At 54.1% G+C, this 12,490-nt stretch overlaps 4 protein-coding genes across 4 annotated transcripts; 2 read left to right on the forward strand and 2 right to left on the reverse strand.

The window, feature by feature from the left end:
• Positions 1–3,638: 3,638 nt before the first annotated feature.
• On the reverse strand, positions 3,639–5,243 carry BDP55DRAFT_697215 (prostacyclin synthase; the record flags this gene model as incomplete). Its single annotated transcript, XM_060577658.1, has 3 exons — positions 3,639–4,539; positions 4,591–5,016; positions 5,071–5,243. The coding sequence occupies 3 exons, from the start codon at positions 5,241–5,243 to the stop codon at positions 3,639–3,641; spliced, it is 1,500 nt and encodes a 499-aa protein (XP_060424936.1).
• A 2,337-nt stretch (positions 5,244–7,580) lies between these two features.
• On the forward strand, positions 7,581–9,011 carry BDP55DRAFT_732710 (uncharacterized protein; the record flags this gene model as incomplete). Its single annotated transcript, XM_060579985.1, has 2 exons — positions 7,581–7,586; positions 7,683–9,011. 2 exons carry the CDS (start codon positions 7,581–7,583, stop codon positions 9,009–9,011), a joined length of 1,335 nt encoding a protein of 444 aa, XP_060424937.1.
• Positions 9,012–9,442: 431 nt separating this feature from the next.
• Positions 9,443–10,520, reverse strand: BDP55DRAFT_677510 (uncharacterized protein). The gene has a single exon (XM_060575904.1). It carries the CDS (start codon positions 10,265–10,267, stop codon positions 9,821–9,823), a length of 447 nt encoding a protein of 148 aa, XP_060424938.1. The 5' UTR covers positions 10,268–10,520; the 3' UTR covers positions 9,443–9,820.
• On the forward strand, positions 10,521–12,199 carry BDP55DRAFT_677513 (thiazole biosynthetic enzyme). Its single transcript, XM_060575905.1, has 2 exons — positions 10,521–11,836; positions 11,909–12,199. The coding sequence occupies exons 1-2, from the start codon at positions 10,951–10,953 to the stop codon at positions 12,001–12,003; spliced, it is 981 nt and encodes a 326-aa protein (XP_060424939.1). The 5' UTR covers positions 10,521–10,950; the 3' UTR covers positions 12,004–12,199.
• The last annotated feature ends 291 nt before the right edge of the window (positions 12,200–12,490 follow it).

Here is a 12,490-nt window from a genome sequence, read left to right on the forward strand (position 1 = left end):
AGGAACGAGGGCGGGGAAGAAGAACGTCGACAGTCGACAGCGCATCGCCGCATGCCAGGAAACGAAGGACGCACGGCAGCTCTGCAAAGCATTTCCTACGAATGGGCTGTCACATCATCACTCTAGTCTCTAGTTAGTTTTCGGGCAGGCAAGGAACGAGTGGGTTTGTCTGCCGTGCTCGAATCGCAACATAGGAACATACACAGTAGGGAGGGGAAAGCGAGGCAAGCCACCAGACAGATGCAGAATGCACAATGCAGAGTGTTGCATGCGGATGCCCCAACTTCCAAGTTCCAAGTAGGTAGAAAGACTGGCGGTGGATAAAGATGGCCCAGGGCGAGGGGCTCCTCAGGGCGAGTCGCGCGAGAGTGCGGGAAGGGCTGTGTTTTTCTGTTGTTTCTGGCTGACCTGAGGTTAAAGGTAACTTTTATGGTGTGATGCTAGGTACACGACCATGCTCATGCATCTTAAAAGTGCATTTATTATAGGAAGAGTCAGGTATCCGTAAGGTATGACATCCTCACCCGCAGCAAGGGGAATGGAGGCAAAGGTTGGGGTAAATAAGGTGGCGTGCCTTGCGTCTTGTCTTGGGTGTTGCGCGCCGTGTCAGCGTGTCTTTTGTCGCCTGACTCTTTCATCTGAGACTCGAGAGGGTGTCGTGTTGATGCTGTGGTCGTGAACATGACCCTGATGGCGACCGTTGCTGACAGCACCGATGTAAGCAATATGATGGTTTGATGAAGTTCAGCTAGCCAGTTGCCACACACTATCCCGTCCAGGTACATGGAATGTCAACAAAACACTCAGTAGGCGACGCTATAACTAGATTCTCCAATGCTCAAGAATGTTTCGTATCACTTTGCTGAAGAAGATGAGGTACCTTGCATTCTACCTACAAGACAGAGCTGTCAGGTTTGCTCCTATATATGCTCTGAGAGCCTTCCATATAATCTCGGTTTCTGTCATTGAGTCAAAGCCAAAAGACCAGTGAATTGGGTAGACACAACAGACTGAGGGGATTCACTCTGAATGCCTTCAGCAGCAAAACCAATTTGCGTGACAATGACAGACTTTAGTGGCAGACTGACGAGACGAGGACCGGGAAGCTGCCGGTACGTATCATCCGCCGCCTGCCGCCTTTCCCCTCTCTCCTGGGAGCCACCCTGGACCCCCATTCCGTTCCTTCCCCAAGGTCAGCCCCCAGCCAATGATGACGCATCAAATGACCGGATCACCCAGTTTTGTGTTTTTTTTCTTGTGCCTGGGGCTTGGGGAAAGTTGGGAAGGACCCGCCCACCGCCATGAAGAGCTTCGAGGTGCAGGAGTGCAGCAGCGGAAGGACGGGCGGCGCTGGATTCTCGCATGGACCCGGACCTGGCCCGACAAGACTGGAAACCTGAAGCTTCTTCGCTTTTCCCAATGGAATGAGGAGAAGGGGCCCACCTCATCTAGCACCGACGACGGGACGATGGTGTTGGTCCACAGTCAGCGCCAACTGTAACTGGGACGGGAGGGCCATATTACTCCCGTCACTCTCACGCACCTTCCTCAGGAACAGAAGAGGGTTCCTGAGGCAAGACACAAAGTACCTTAAGTTACGTAAGGTGAGAAGGGCAGAGGATATCCGTAGTCGACATGATCACGTCGGGCGCGTCAGGGTGGTCAGGGGCTCCTTCCGTCAAGCAGGGTTCAGGTCCCCCCCAACCCCCCGGCCTCTCCTTCCCCGTCCATGGATCAACGCTGAGCCTTGGTGTTGGGCTGAGAGGGAAAGCGGGGGCAGGCAAGGCCGATGAAGCAGGTGCGTCAACACGACGACTGGTTGCCATCATTAAAGGTACCTACTCCGTACCTATCCGTACCTACCTTACCATGGAGAATCATGACTTGACTGTGGCTGCCATTGCAATCAGTGTGTTACTTCCAGCAGATAAACATGAGGAGAAGAAGAGTTTGCATGTTGTCCCCTCCTCGAATGCAAAGTGCGGGGAAGATCGAGAGAATGAATTGACACGCAAGAACTGCGCCTTCCTCGTCTCGAAATTGCAGGTGTATCCGTTGGCGATGGGGCACCAGTAGGTAGCTGAGTATCCGTGGGACAGCTTGGGCAAGCACAGCAAAACAGAAGGAACGGCGTGGGCCGTGGCAGCTGCCTCCGTCACCCTTCCCCTTCCTTTGGGAGGTCCCCACAAACAGCTCCTTCCCCAAACTCGCTCCCAACATCCCGTGCTTGCCCTGCGACAGAGACCCGCCCAAGGCACGCACTTTCCACAAGTGCGCCAACAATGAGTTCGAAAAGGCTCTTTTGCGACCTAACATTATTACCTCATCCTTTGACCATTCCAAGCAAGGTGCTGAAAGCTTCTCGATCAACTCCACTTTCGCAATCTACTTTTGCCGGCAATCGGTCTACATTCTTTCTAACCGCGGCACGTCGTGTGTCTCCTGTGTATTCGCATTTTCGTCGGACATCAGGCACCACCACTCGGGGCAACAGCGTCCGGCGAGAGCCGAAGACAGAAAAAAATGATGCACCACGGCGCGAGATCCAACAGGGCCCGCCGGCAGCTATCCGCGCTCCTTGCAACAGAACAACCCAAGAAAAGTAGGTAAAGATCTTGCAAACCCTGACCGCAACAAATTGCAGGGGATTCGAACAGACCCCCCGGCCGCCAGAGGGCGGTGAAGAAGCGAAGACGACCACAGCTTCGCCCAACGCCCTTCACCGATGGCTCATCCCGACGCCTACGGCCTCCCACCCGCCGTGGATACATAGACCCCAAGTCCTCTATCCACAACTTCATTCATACCCTGGAGGGCAAGCAAGCCAAGCCAAGCCAACGTGCTTGGAGGCTCTGGACCAGCGACAAACCACAATCATGGAAGGGATGTCTGGGTAACCTTGCGGTCAAAGGTTGTGATATTCCGCCATGAACTCGGCACCGGATTTGCAAATGCACACTGTCAGCGTGCCCTTCGCCCTCCTCCATTAGCCACTCGTTCATCGACGTCTAAGTCTACTCTGAAGCGCCATTCGCTATCGCTCCCGCCCCCATATCTCATCCTTGCATCACATCACCAACTCGGGAGGCCAAAAGATGCCTGGCTGATAACGGTTGGCCGAATCATCCCATGAGATCGACCACGTCGACTATCGCCCGCTATTCCGTCACCCGTGTATGGCTAGACTCCCCTCATCTTATGTGCGGCATGACACTCCAACTGGTCCGTCGCGCAACACCGCATCCTCCCGCCTTCTGCCAATTACGGCACCAGGGACTCTTCAACCTGCAGACTCGCAATTGACAGCTCAACGCATGACGCCGGGATTGACAGGGGGCCACCTGCCGGCTGCAACCACTTCCGCCATTGTATGTCGCTGCTGAACGATATCACCAATCATACGGCGGGACTTCTTCGCATCGATTGCTTCAGCTCGGCTTTGTCAAGGCAAAGTCACGGTCTGCACTCTCGACTTCCAACCCTCCAAACACCTCTGCTAAGATCCTGCTTCGTCGACATGGGATAAGGCCTATGCCACCACATCTCACCGATGTGAGAGGCATCCACCTGTACGCTTCACGACAGACGGGGCAGATCTTGAGTAGGAAAACTGTAAGCTTTACTCCGTAATGGACGACCTAACATACGAATCTCCATGTCACGTCTTCCCAACCCTCCCGTCGCGAAATCTTGATATGCTCGGCTGCCCGATTACCCGCCGGGCGTCTCATCGCTCCACCTAGTGGCGGAGCTTCCGCCGCAGGAACCTTGACGCCGTTCACGTCGAACCCAAGAGCCAACACGCTGACGAACCCGAGAGTCTCCGTTTGGGCAAAGTGACGGCCGGGGCACAGGTAGCGGCCGCCGCCGAACGGGATCAGTGCCCCACGTCTCCGTTTCTCCTCCCGAGGATCAACGTCAAGGAATCGCTCCGGCTTGAAAGAGGCGGCATCATCGCCCCAAATCTCCGGCATAAAATGCGTGACGCTTGCCGACCACTGCATATTGGTACCCTTCTTCAACAGATATTGACGACCATCCGTGTCCTCCAGCGTTGCATCCTTCATAACACGTCGGTTCCCTATCTGCGCACTGTGCAGTCTCAGAACTTCGCGGAAGCAAGCGCCTAAGAAAGGACAGTCTGCCTCCAGATTCTTGGCATTGATTGTCACATCTCGTCCCGTCTCGGTCTTCGTTGCTACGGCCACCTGTAGGACTTCCTGCCGGATACGCTCAATGAACTCTGGCCTAGAGAATACCTCGGCAAAGGTCCAGAACAAGTTCGGTGCCGTATTCAATGTTGCAGCAAAGAGAATCAGAAACTCGGTCTGGGAGAGGTCCTCAGATGGCATCCCCAGCTCACGGAGGTACCTAGCTCGGTCTTGAAGAATCTTCGCCACATTCGAATTCTCATCTTTTCGTGCCTTGTAGAAGGGTTGGATGAGATCACTCATCCTCTTCCGAGCAGCGATAGCCTTGGGAGCAACCAGGTTCGGTGCAAACTTCATCACCAAGAGCGCTGCACCTTTCTCAAATGTCCTACTTGATGTTAGCGGATGCCATGCCACTCAGTCTGCACACTCTTCTCACCAAAGATCCTCAAGCTTCTCGACGTCCCACATGTTGTCTTTCCCGTACAGAGCAGTCGCAGTGGCCATGGTCACGGTACCCTTGATCCATTCGAATCCATCGGACTCTTCGAGTGTGCTCTTGGTGTTGATTGTATTCAACACCCCTGCCAGGTATTCCAAAGCAGCACGATTCATCTTTTGTAGCGCGTCCTGGCGTAGATTGGCCGCCATAGTTTTCTCAATTTGATGCAAGATTCCCGGTTGCATGAGAGTGTCTATATGATGACTCGGAAGATCCAGTACGGCCGACGAGGCTTCGATCTGAAATGGCTCGAAGGAAATGTCTCCATGGCACATGGCCGCTGCGATCAGAGAAGGTGAGTTTGCCACATACATCTTGCCATGTAACATTGGCAGTGTGCAAATCGGCATTTTATTTTCATTGCTTTACGCTTCAGTCAGCAAGAGTGTCCGCTTGTTGAGACGACCGAAAACATACTACAATCTGGCATAGAAGCTGCCTGATTCTCTGATGAGAGAGGTGATGTGTCCGAACACTGGCAGTCTTGGACGGAGCACCGGAGGTTCACGAGGGTCGAAGTTCGGAAACAGGAGCTTCTTCAGCATGAACGCCAGCGGTAGCAGCAGCAATGCCGCCGTGGCTACAATCATCGAATAACTCCAACCGGCTGACTCTATACTCTGAGCGCTAACGTCTGCCATTTTCGCGGAGATCAGTCGGAGCAGCACAGCCCGCGATATTGAAGAGAAGCGGAGAGCTACCAGCAGGCTTTTATCAGGGCGTAGGCCACCGTTATATTACGAACATTGTCCCCTCTCCCTCTATCGCTAGGAATGTTCGACCTTCGTTATACACGCCGGCCAAGTTTTATCAGCACTAAAAACGCCTCACAGGGCAAGGGTGTCACCAAAGGCGCTCACCTATCATATGGAAGGAGGAATTTCTTATTCAAGCCACCGAATGAGGGCTGATACTGCATTGCATCTAGAGGAAAGCTCTGGAAGAAGGGCTTGATTATACATTGGCCGGCGGATCATCTTTTGATCCGCTTGTCCCTATTGATATCTCGAACCCCGCGAGTGTGCGAAGCTTCGTGAAGTCAAGTTATCAGCAGACACTTTGTCGCATCAGCTACCAAGAATGGCCAACTTCTGCACTGGCGTGGGAACGTCCCGGTCAGTATTTGATTCGACAGCGATCCACGAGAAAAGTCATTCAGCTCAAGGCCCAAGACATGCGGCTCAAAAAAGTACGGCCCTGGCGATGGGATCCTCCAGTCTAGCCTATTCTGATGGTGACAGGCGATGATCTGCGTCCACGCTCAATCGTGACAGCTCCCTCACTCTTGGACGTGACCCAGGCCCGGGTCTGTGATTGACGCATGGTGCCTTGAGGCGAGGTTTCTGCCGAACTGCTTGCGCCCTGGTGGAGCTTCATTCCAGCCCTTGTCTGACCTGCTCGCTGCACAGCAGTTTGAGATCACTGATCCAGGTCGAGCTATCCCAAACGCCATCCGAACCCATGGCAACTCTTGCCCATGCTTTACGCCAATAATGAGCCAACAACTTTCCATAGGACACTTCGAAGCGGGCACATTTGTCATTGCGAACTCTCTCTTGTTCAAAACCACGCAACACCAACGTCTTACGGCCATCCCAGCTATGACAAGTATAGTTCGTAAGGTATAACCCAGGCGAACGGCCGGGATTACTTTCCTAGCCTGTCAGTTTGGCTAGGTACTAAGGCGGGCGGTTGCATCCAAACGCAACGCACGAGAGTTCAAGGCTACACCTGCAGCTTTGCCTTCCACGCACCAGCCAGCTCAGATCCAGCCAATGTCCGGCCGCGGCATCAGCGTTGCAAAGCCAACGGGGTATCCAAGTGCTACGATTTCACGTCAATGCATACCATCTTAGCATATGGCTATAGTGCGAAACGTCTTTGGATTTGTTTCAAACCTAGATGGCACTGTCAACCTCGTCTATGACGATGGATACTCCAGAAGAAGGCGTGGATTAAGCTCCGGTATTCACAATGGTCAACGTCAATTCGAGGAATGTTCATCTCTGGACACAGGCGGAAGCACTCCCCCGTCACAACAGGAGATTGCCTCTCAAGAGACATCACTAAGGGCCATCGACATAAGCGTAGCTTAACCTGTCGACGTCATCTTCTCTGTGATCTGGTTTCTCAAGGACCTTACATCAAGGACCGACTGACCTCTCGAAGTCGAGATACTAGGGCACGTGGAGACAGAAGAGACAATTTTTGCCGTGGTGCTAGGCAATAGACATCGCACCAAGCCAGCTACGTAGTATCGTGAAGTCCAAGAAACCTCGCACTGGCAGCTGTCTTCTCCCACCTGGGCGAACGGATTGCCAATTCAGTGCGGCAAGCTGCATATCGGTATCGGATCCCTGCATGACAACAGCCTTCTGATGCTTACACTGCCCGCTGTTCGGTCAGCTCCAGCCTCTCACGCATCGCTACTCGGGTTTCTGTCACCCCGTTGTCACAGCGGGGGACGTGCGGCGTTGAAGTTGAGTTTGCGTCAGGACAGCCATGTATCCCTGACAAGGTCAAGCATCTCCCCAAGTTCTGACGTTTCGTATATTGAACTAAACGGATTGTTTAAAAACAAGTAGTCAGCCCGTCGAGGATTTCTCTCCCGCGCCACCTCTTCCGCCCGCCTATCCACCGGGACAAATTTTCCCAACGTCCGATCCGAACAAGAGGAGTTGCAAAGGGCAGAACGTCTGCAAACGAGCTTGTGTACCGATAGAATGCCGAAGGGCTCAAGGCAGTATCACGGAAAGACGAAGAACGGGTGCCGACAGTGCAAGAAGCGTCGTGTCAAGGTACGGAATGATTCTATTTGTGAAAAGGCGGGTAGGCATGGGCAAGTCGTGGCCCGCCAATATCGGGACAGACTGGTGACGCGCATGTCAAAGTCCCGGTTTATTGGGTTCTTCCTTCAGCCAGTCACGATGTTGGTTAGCCGAGCAAGACATGATCGCCGTCTAGGTCCCGCAATACTACTCTGTAATATTTTCGGGGCTTTTCCTTTGCTGACTTGACGCGGGTTCTAGTGCGACTGCGTCGGTCCCGTATGCGCCAACTGTCGCCGTCGCCAAGAACACTGCAGCTATCTCGGCTTGCTCGCAGACGCCCTGAACCGCGAAAATGGAGAAAAGGCCAGCGATACGTTGAGCATGGTCCGCCGTGCAGCCACAGTTGCGGCACATGCGTCTTCTCGGGATGCCCTCAGCGCTTCATTACCTGCGGAGAAGCTTCGCGCCGACGAAGCCGAGCTCAAGCACCACTTCCTGAACGAGGCCTGGTTCACCTTCTCATTACAGAGCGATCCTCGGAAGTGTGACGTGTGGTCGAGATGGGTACCCCAGCTGGCGTCACGTAACGTCTTTATCCACCAGAGCATGCTCTCCATTGCGGCTCTGCACCTATGCTACCTCGAACCACCAAACGCGAAGCGATACTACTCGATGGCATGTCAGCACGCCATACAAGCAAGCAATTATTTTCGGCTTGCCGTTCCTCAGGTCACGGAGGAGAACTGGCTGGCCACATTTGTGTTTTCTATGTGCAATGGTATCTTTGGTTACTACCGACCGTTCGCCGACGAGAAGGTGATGGGACAAGTTAGCACGTTTGAGCCTTGCAAAGCTCTCACGGTGATGCGAGTAGCGGCCAGATTCTCAGATACGGTTACGCCGCACGTCTTCAAGAGCCCTATCCGCGATAAGCTCGCTCAAGTCGATCTTAAAGAATGGCACGACAGCAGCGATGTACTATTACGACCAGCCATGCAGAAGATTGTCAAGGTCGTCGAGTTTCTCTGCCTAGGTCCCGAATCGACGGGGATACAAGTTGAAGACATCAAGATATACCTCGGCGCCCTTGGTGCCCTGAAATCCTGGATCACATCGCTCCCCGGACGGCCGCGGATATGGAAGCACTTCATTATTTGGCCGTCGCTGGTATCAGAGCAGTATCTCTCGCTCCTGAGGCTGAAGGAGCCCGTTTCGCTCATGATCTTCGTCCTTTGGATCGAAGTCATGTTCCTCGCGCCGCGTCGATGGTACCTCATGCCCTGGTACGATCGTGGGCACGCCAGCGCCACGGCGGAGCTCGGGAAGCTGGTTGATATACCCGCCCGCCGGTTCTGGGATGTGCTGCAGGCGGAGGATAGCCAGTCCGATACCACAGGGGAGGATTCCGAAGGCAGTGTGGATTGGGCGAGTAGTCCATCCATTGCTAGAAGCGACGATGGTGGGGGATGGAGGAGAGGTGGAAAGGTCTTGCTGTCGAATGGAGAGGAGTATGTTGGACAGGACAAGGGGCGTGGTGGCGGCAGCGCTTATTTGAGTGCTCCGACACTTGCGCAGAAGGCAAGCTGATGAAAGCAGACGTCTCCAATGATCTTGCTACTTAGCCCACCTCGCGATGCTTCCGCTGGAGGCATCATCTCAAGGGCTCTTAGGTTCCGGGACCACCACCACGAGCGTCGGAATCCTTGCAACCAAAGGAAAGAGAGAAAAAAATGTTAGGCCAGTTGTGGGAGCATGCCTCAAATTATCCGACCTCTCGGTCGGGCTGTCGCCCTGAAAACAACTAATCGCCCTCGATATGCCAATGGCCATCAAATTTGATACCATACCTTGGTTGAGGAACAGGTCTGACCGTACTCACGAACCCGTGACCCAACGACATTCAATGGGAGTCATGCGTCTGCCGCAGACACATCACTTGCAACAGAAGCATGTCAAGCCTGCTCCGGCAAGCCAATTCAAACACATCAAATAATAAATTTTATTACTTAACTTAGCATCACCATTCCAATACCCCTACTGAAGTGAACGAGAGTGTCTCCTCCGTGGTAGTCACATGACGCTTGCCAAGGAAGGATCCGACGCCCGTGTGTTGCGAGTACTCTAGTAAAGATACGGAGCCCAGGTAAAGCCTCACCGGCGCAGGCCAATCCTACATCGGCGGTTAAGCTCTCCTCAGCAGCCACTCAGAGACGGCCCATTCCAAACGACACATGGACTCGAAGATTTGAGCAAGTTTCGTTCACATGTTCCTTTTGTCACGTTGTGTACCTACTTTAACTGTTGAGTTGTGGTGCGCGAATTACCACACCCTCTGTACAGAGTACCTTTTACGTTTCCATGCCTTGGGTGTAAGGTACGCGGGCGCGCCAATGCCTCTAACAGCAACTCCGCGTGAAGTAGCCGGGACCGCCGCCCCGCCCGCCCGTGTTTTGCCGTTGGGCTGGCATGCTGGTGGCTGGCTCGCTAGGGGGTGGGGTGACGGCATGCAGGCGGGATGCCATCGGCGGGCGGTGTTGGGAAACCTTCTTTTCGGCCTGATGATCTTGTGGGATGCTGTTGTAATCGCAGACAAGCGTTGCACAAAAATGACTCCTATAACCTTGCTTTAACCGCGGCGATTGATTTCCTTTCAGATGGGAGCTCTTGGGTGTAATGAATCGGTCGGCAGGAGGAAACGGCACGGGAGGGATGAACTTCTCGGATGGGACCGATCCCGGAGGCGGGTGCCATCGGCTTTCGGGAGCGACTCCGCCGGTGGGGTTCAACGACACACAGTTCAGACCCCGTGGGACCCCACCTACTGCTATTACTTCGCTCCTCATAGGACGCAGGAGTGTCTGCCGTACTCGCGATGATCGTCGAGGCGAGACGCGAGGTAGGTCAAGGGCGTGGTGGTCCCTTCACTGCATTACTGCCGGGAACATTGGCCGATCCAGCCCCTAGAAGTGCAGCTGCGTAGGCCGAGAAAGCGGGCGGGAGGGCGAAAAAGAGCTCAGGATTGCGCATGTATGATGTCTTTTACCCCGCAGGCGATAGTCCAAAGTTTGTACGATGCATTTTCTTATCAATGGTCTATTTAATGTGCTCATCTCTCCGTTTCCATGCGCGTGGTAGCTTTCATGATCCCATCCACAACCATAGTCCATCGAATAACTCCAACATACACATATAAACAGTAGGCCCAGTTCCGTGTAACCTAACACATACAGACTGACACCCTCACAGGAGGCACTTCGCCGTACGAATACTTTCACGAGTATGTGAACACTCTTGAGCGCAAAATGCATGAGCCGGTGCCCTCCCGCGCGCAGACGTCGCTGCCATCACTCGTTCCCATGATGAGCTAGCGACCGATGCCGACGGTGTGGCTGAGAACATACGGCCTTGAACTTGATCTGGATAATACCAGCGAAAGGATCATGCACCCTAACACAAGCAGATTACACCAAGAACAACAATCCGAGAAGTTCCTTTCGAGCCCCAACAACAAACCACGAAGAACGAGATGGCTCCTCCCGCTGCAATCTCCCCCGTCCGCGACTACGCCGTCCCCGTCATGGCCAACAAGTCCAAGCCCTCTACCCCCGTCCCCGCCACCGCCAATGCCTCCACCACCATGGTGGAGGACATGTTCGGCAAATGGGACACTTTCAAGTTCGCCCCCATTCGCGAGTCCCAGGTCTCCCGCGCCATGACGCGCCGCTACTTCTCCGACCTCGACACCTACGCCGAGTCGGACGTCGTCATCGTCGGCGCCGGATCCTGCGGCCTCTCCACGGCCTACGTCCTCGCCAAAGCCCGCCCAGACCTCAAGATCGCCATCGTCGAGGCCGGCGTTGCCCCTGGTGGGGGCGCCTGGCTCGGCGGGCAGCTGTTCTCTGCCATGGTGATGCGCAAGCCTGCTGAAGTCTTCTTGGACGAGGTCGGTGTGCCGTACGAGGATGAGGGAGACTTTGTTGTCGTCAAGCACGCTGCGCTGTTTACGTCTACTGTCATGAGCAAGGTGTTGCAGTTCTCCAATGTGAAGCTGTTTAACGCTACCACGGTCGAGGACCTCATTACCCGCAAGAACGAGGATGGCAGTCTGCGGGTCGCGGGCGTGGTTACCAACTGGACTCTTGTCTCTATGCATCACGACGATCAGAGCTGCATGGATCCCAACACCATCAACGCGCCGCTCGTGGTGTCGACTACTGGCCACGACGGCCCATTTGGCGCGTTCTGCGTCAAGAGACTTGTGAGCATGAAGCAGATTGAGCAGCTTGGCGGCATGCGCGGTCTGGATATGCAGACTGCTGAGGATGCTATTGTCAAGGGGACGAGAGAGATTGTGCCGGGGTTGATTGTGGGCGGGATGGAGTTGAGCGAGGTGGACGGCGCCAACCGCATGGGTGAGTCTGCCATTTCATGGGATTTCCTAGTGAAGAGTGTGTAGCCTTTACTGACGTTTGGGGGACACTCAGGTCCGACTTTTGGCGCCATGGCTCTCTCTGGAGTCAAAGCTGCCGAGGAGGCTCTTGCCATCATTGATGCCCGCAAGAAGCAGAACGAGCTCTAGGTTGCGGTGGTCTGATGTTGGGAATGTTCACTTTCTTTCATCTGGAGATTTGTGTTTCTAGTCGCTCACTCTTTCAGGTAAGGTAGGTTCGGGTTGAGATGACATGAGATTGGATACTTTGTCAGGGATTGAGATCAAGTAAACAAGATGAAAACATACAATTATGATCCGAATAGAGTCACTCTTTTTAACGCAATGCCTGAAAGCTGCAAGCATGCCCGTGACGTGGTCATAAGAGAACCTTGAGGATCGTATTGCCCCGACAGTATGGAACAGGTGGTTTCTCATTTAGCTGAGCTGGGAGATTGACCGAGAGCGTGACCGCACCGCCGAGTGGAACAAACGTTACGCAAGGTACGACATGTTGGGGTGGTTTCGAGAGCGTGCCGAATGTCCGCCACGAAATATCAGATCGTTGACGGATTGCACTGAGAGACACAGCTCGTGGCATGAGATATTTCGCCGACGCGAAGGGGCACGACTCAGC

Source organism: Colletotrichum godetiae, assembly GCF_030913485.1.
Source record: "Colletotrichum godetiae strain CBS 193.32 chromosome Unknown BDP55scaffold_52, whole genome shotgun sequence".
NCBI lineage: Eukaryota > Fungi > Ascomycota > Sordariomycetes > Glomerellales > Glomerellaceae > Colletotrichum > Colletotrichum godetiae.

Excerpts from the sequence above, each read along its gene's own strand:
- BDP55DRAFT_677510 (XM_060575904.1), bottom strand. The coding sequence starts at position 10,267 with ATGAGGAGCGAAGTAATAGCAGTAGGTGGGGTCCCACGGGGTCTGAAC.
- BDP55DRAFT_677513 (XM_060575905.1), top strand. The coding sequence starts at position 10,951 with ATGGCTCCTCCCGCTGCAATCTCCCCCGTCCGCGACTACGCCGTCCCC. Across the intron at positions 11,837-11,908 it reads GGACGGCGCCAACCGCATGG|GTCCGACTTTTGGCGCCATG; the intron begins GTGAGTCTGCCA and ends GGGGACACTCAG.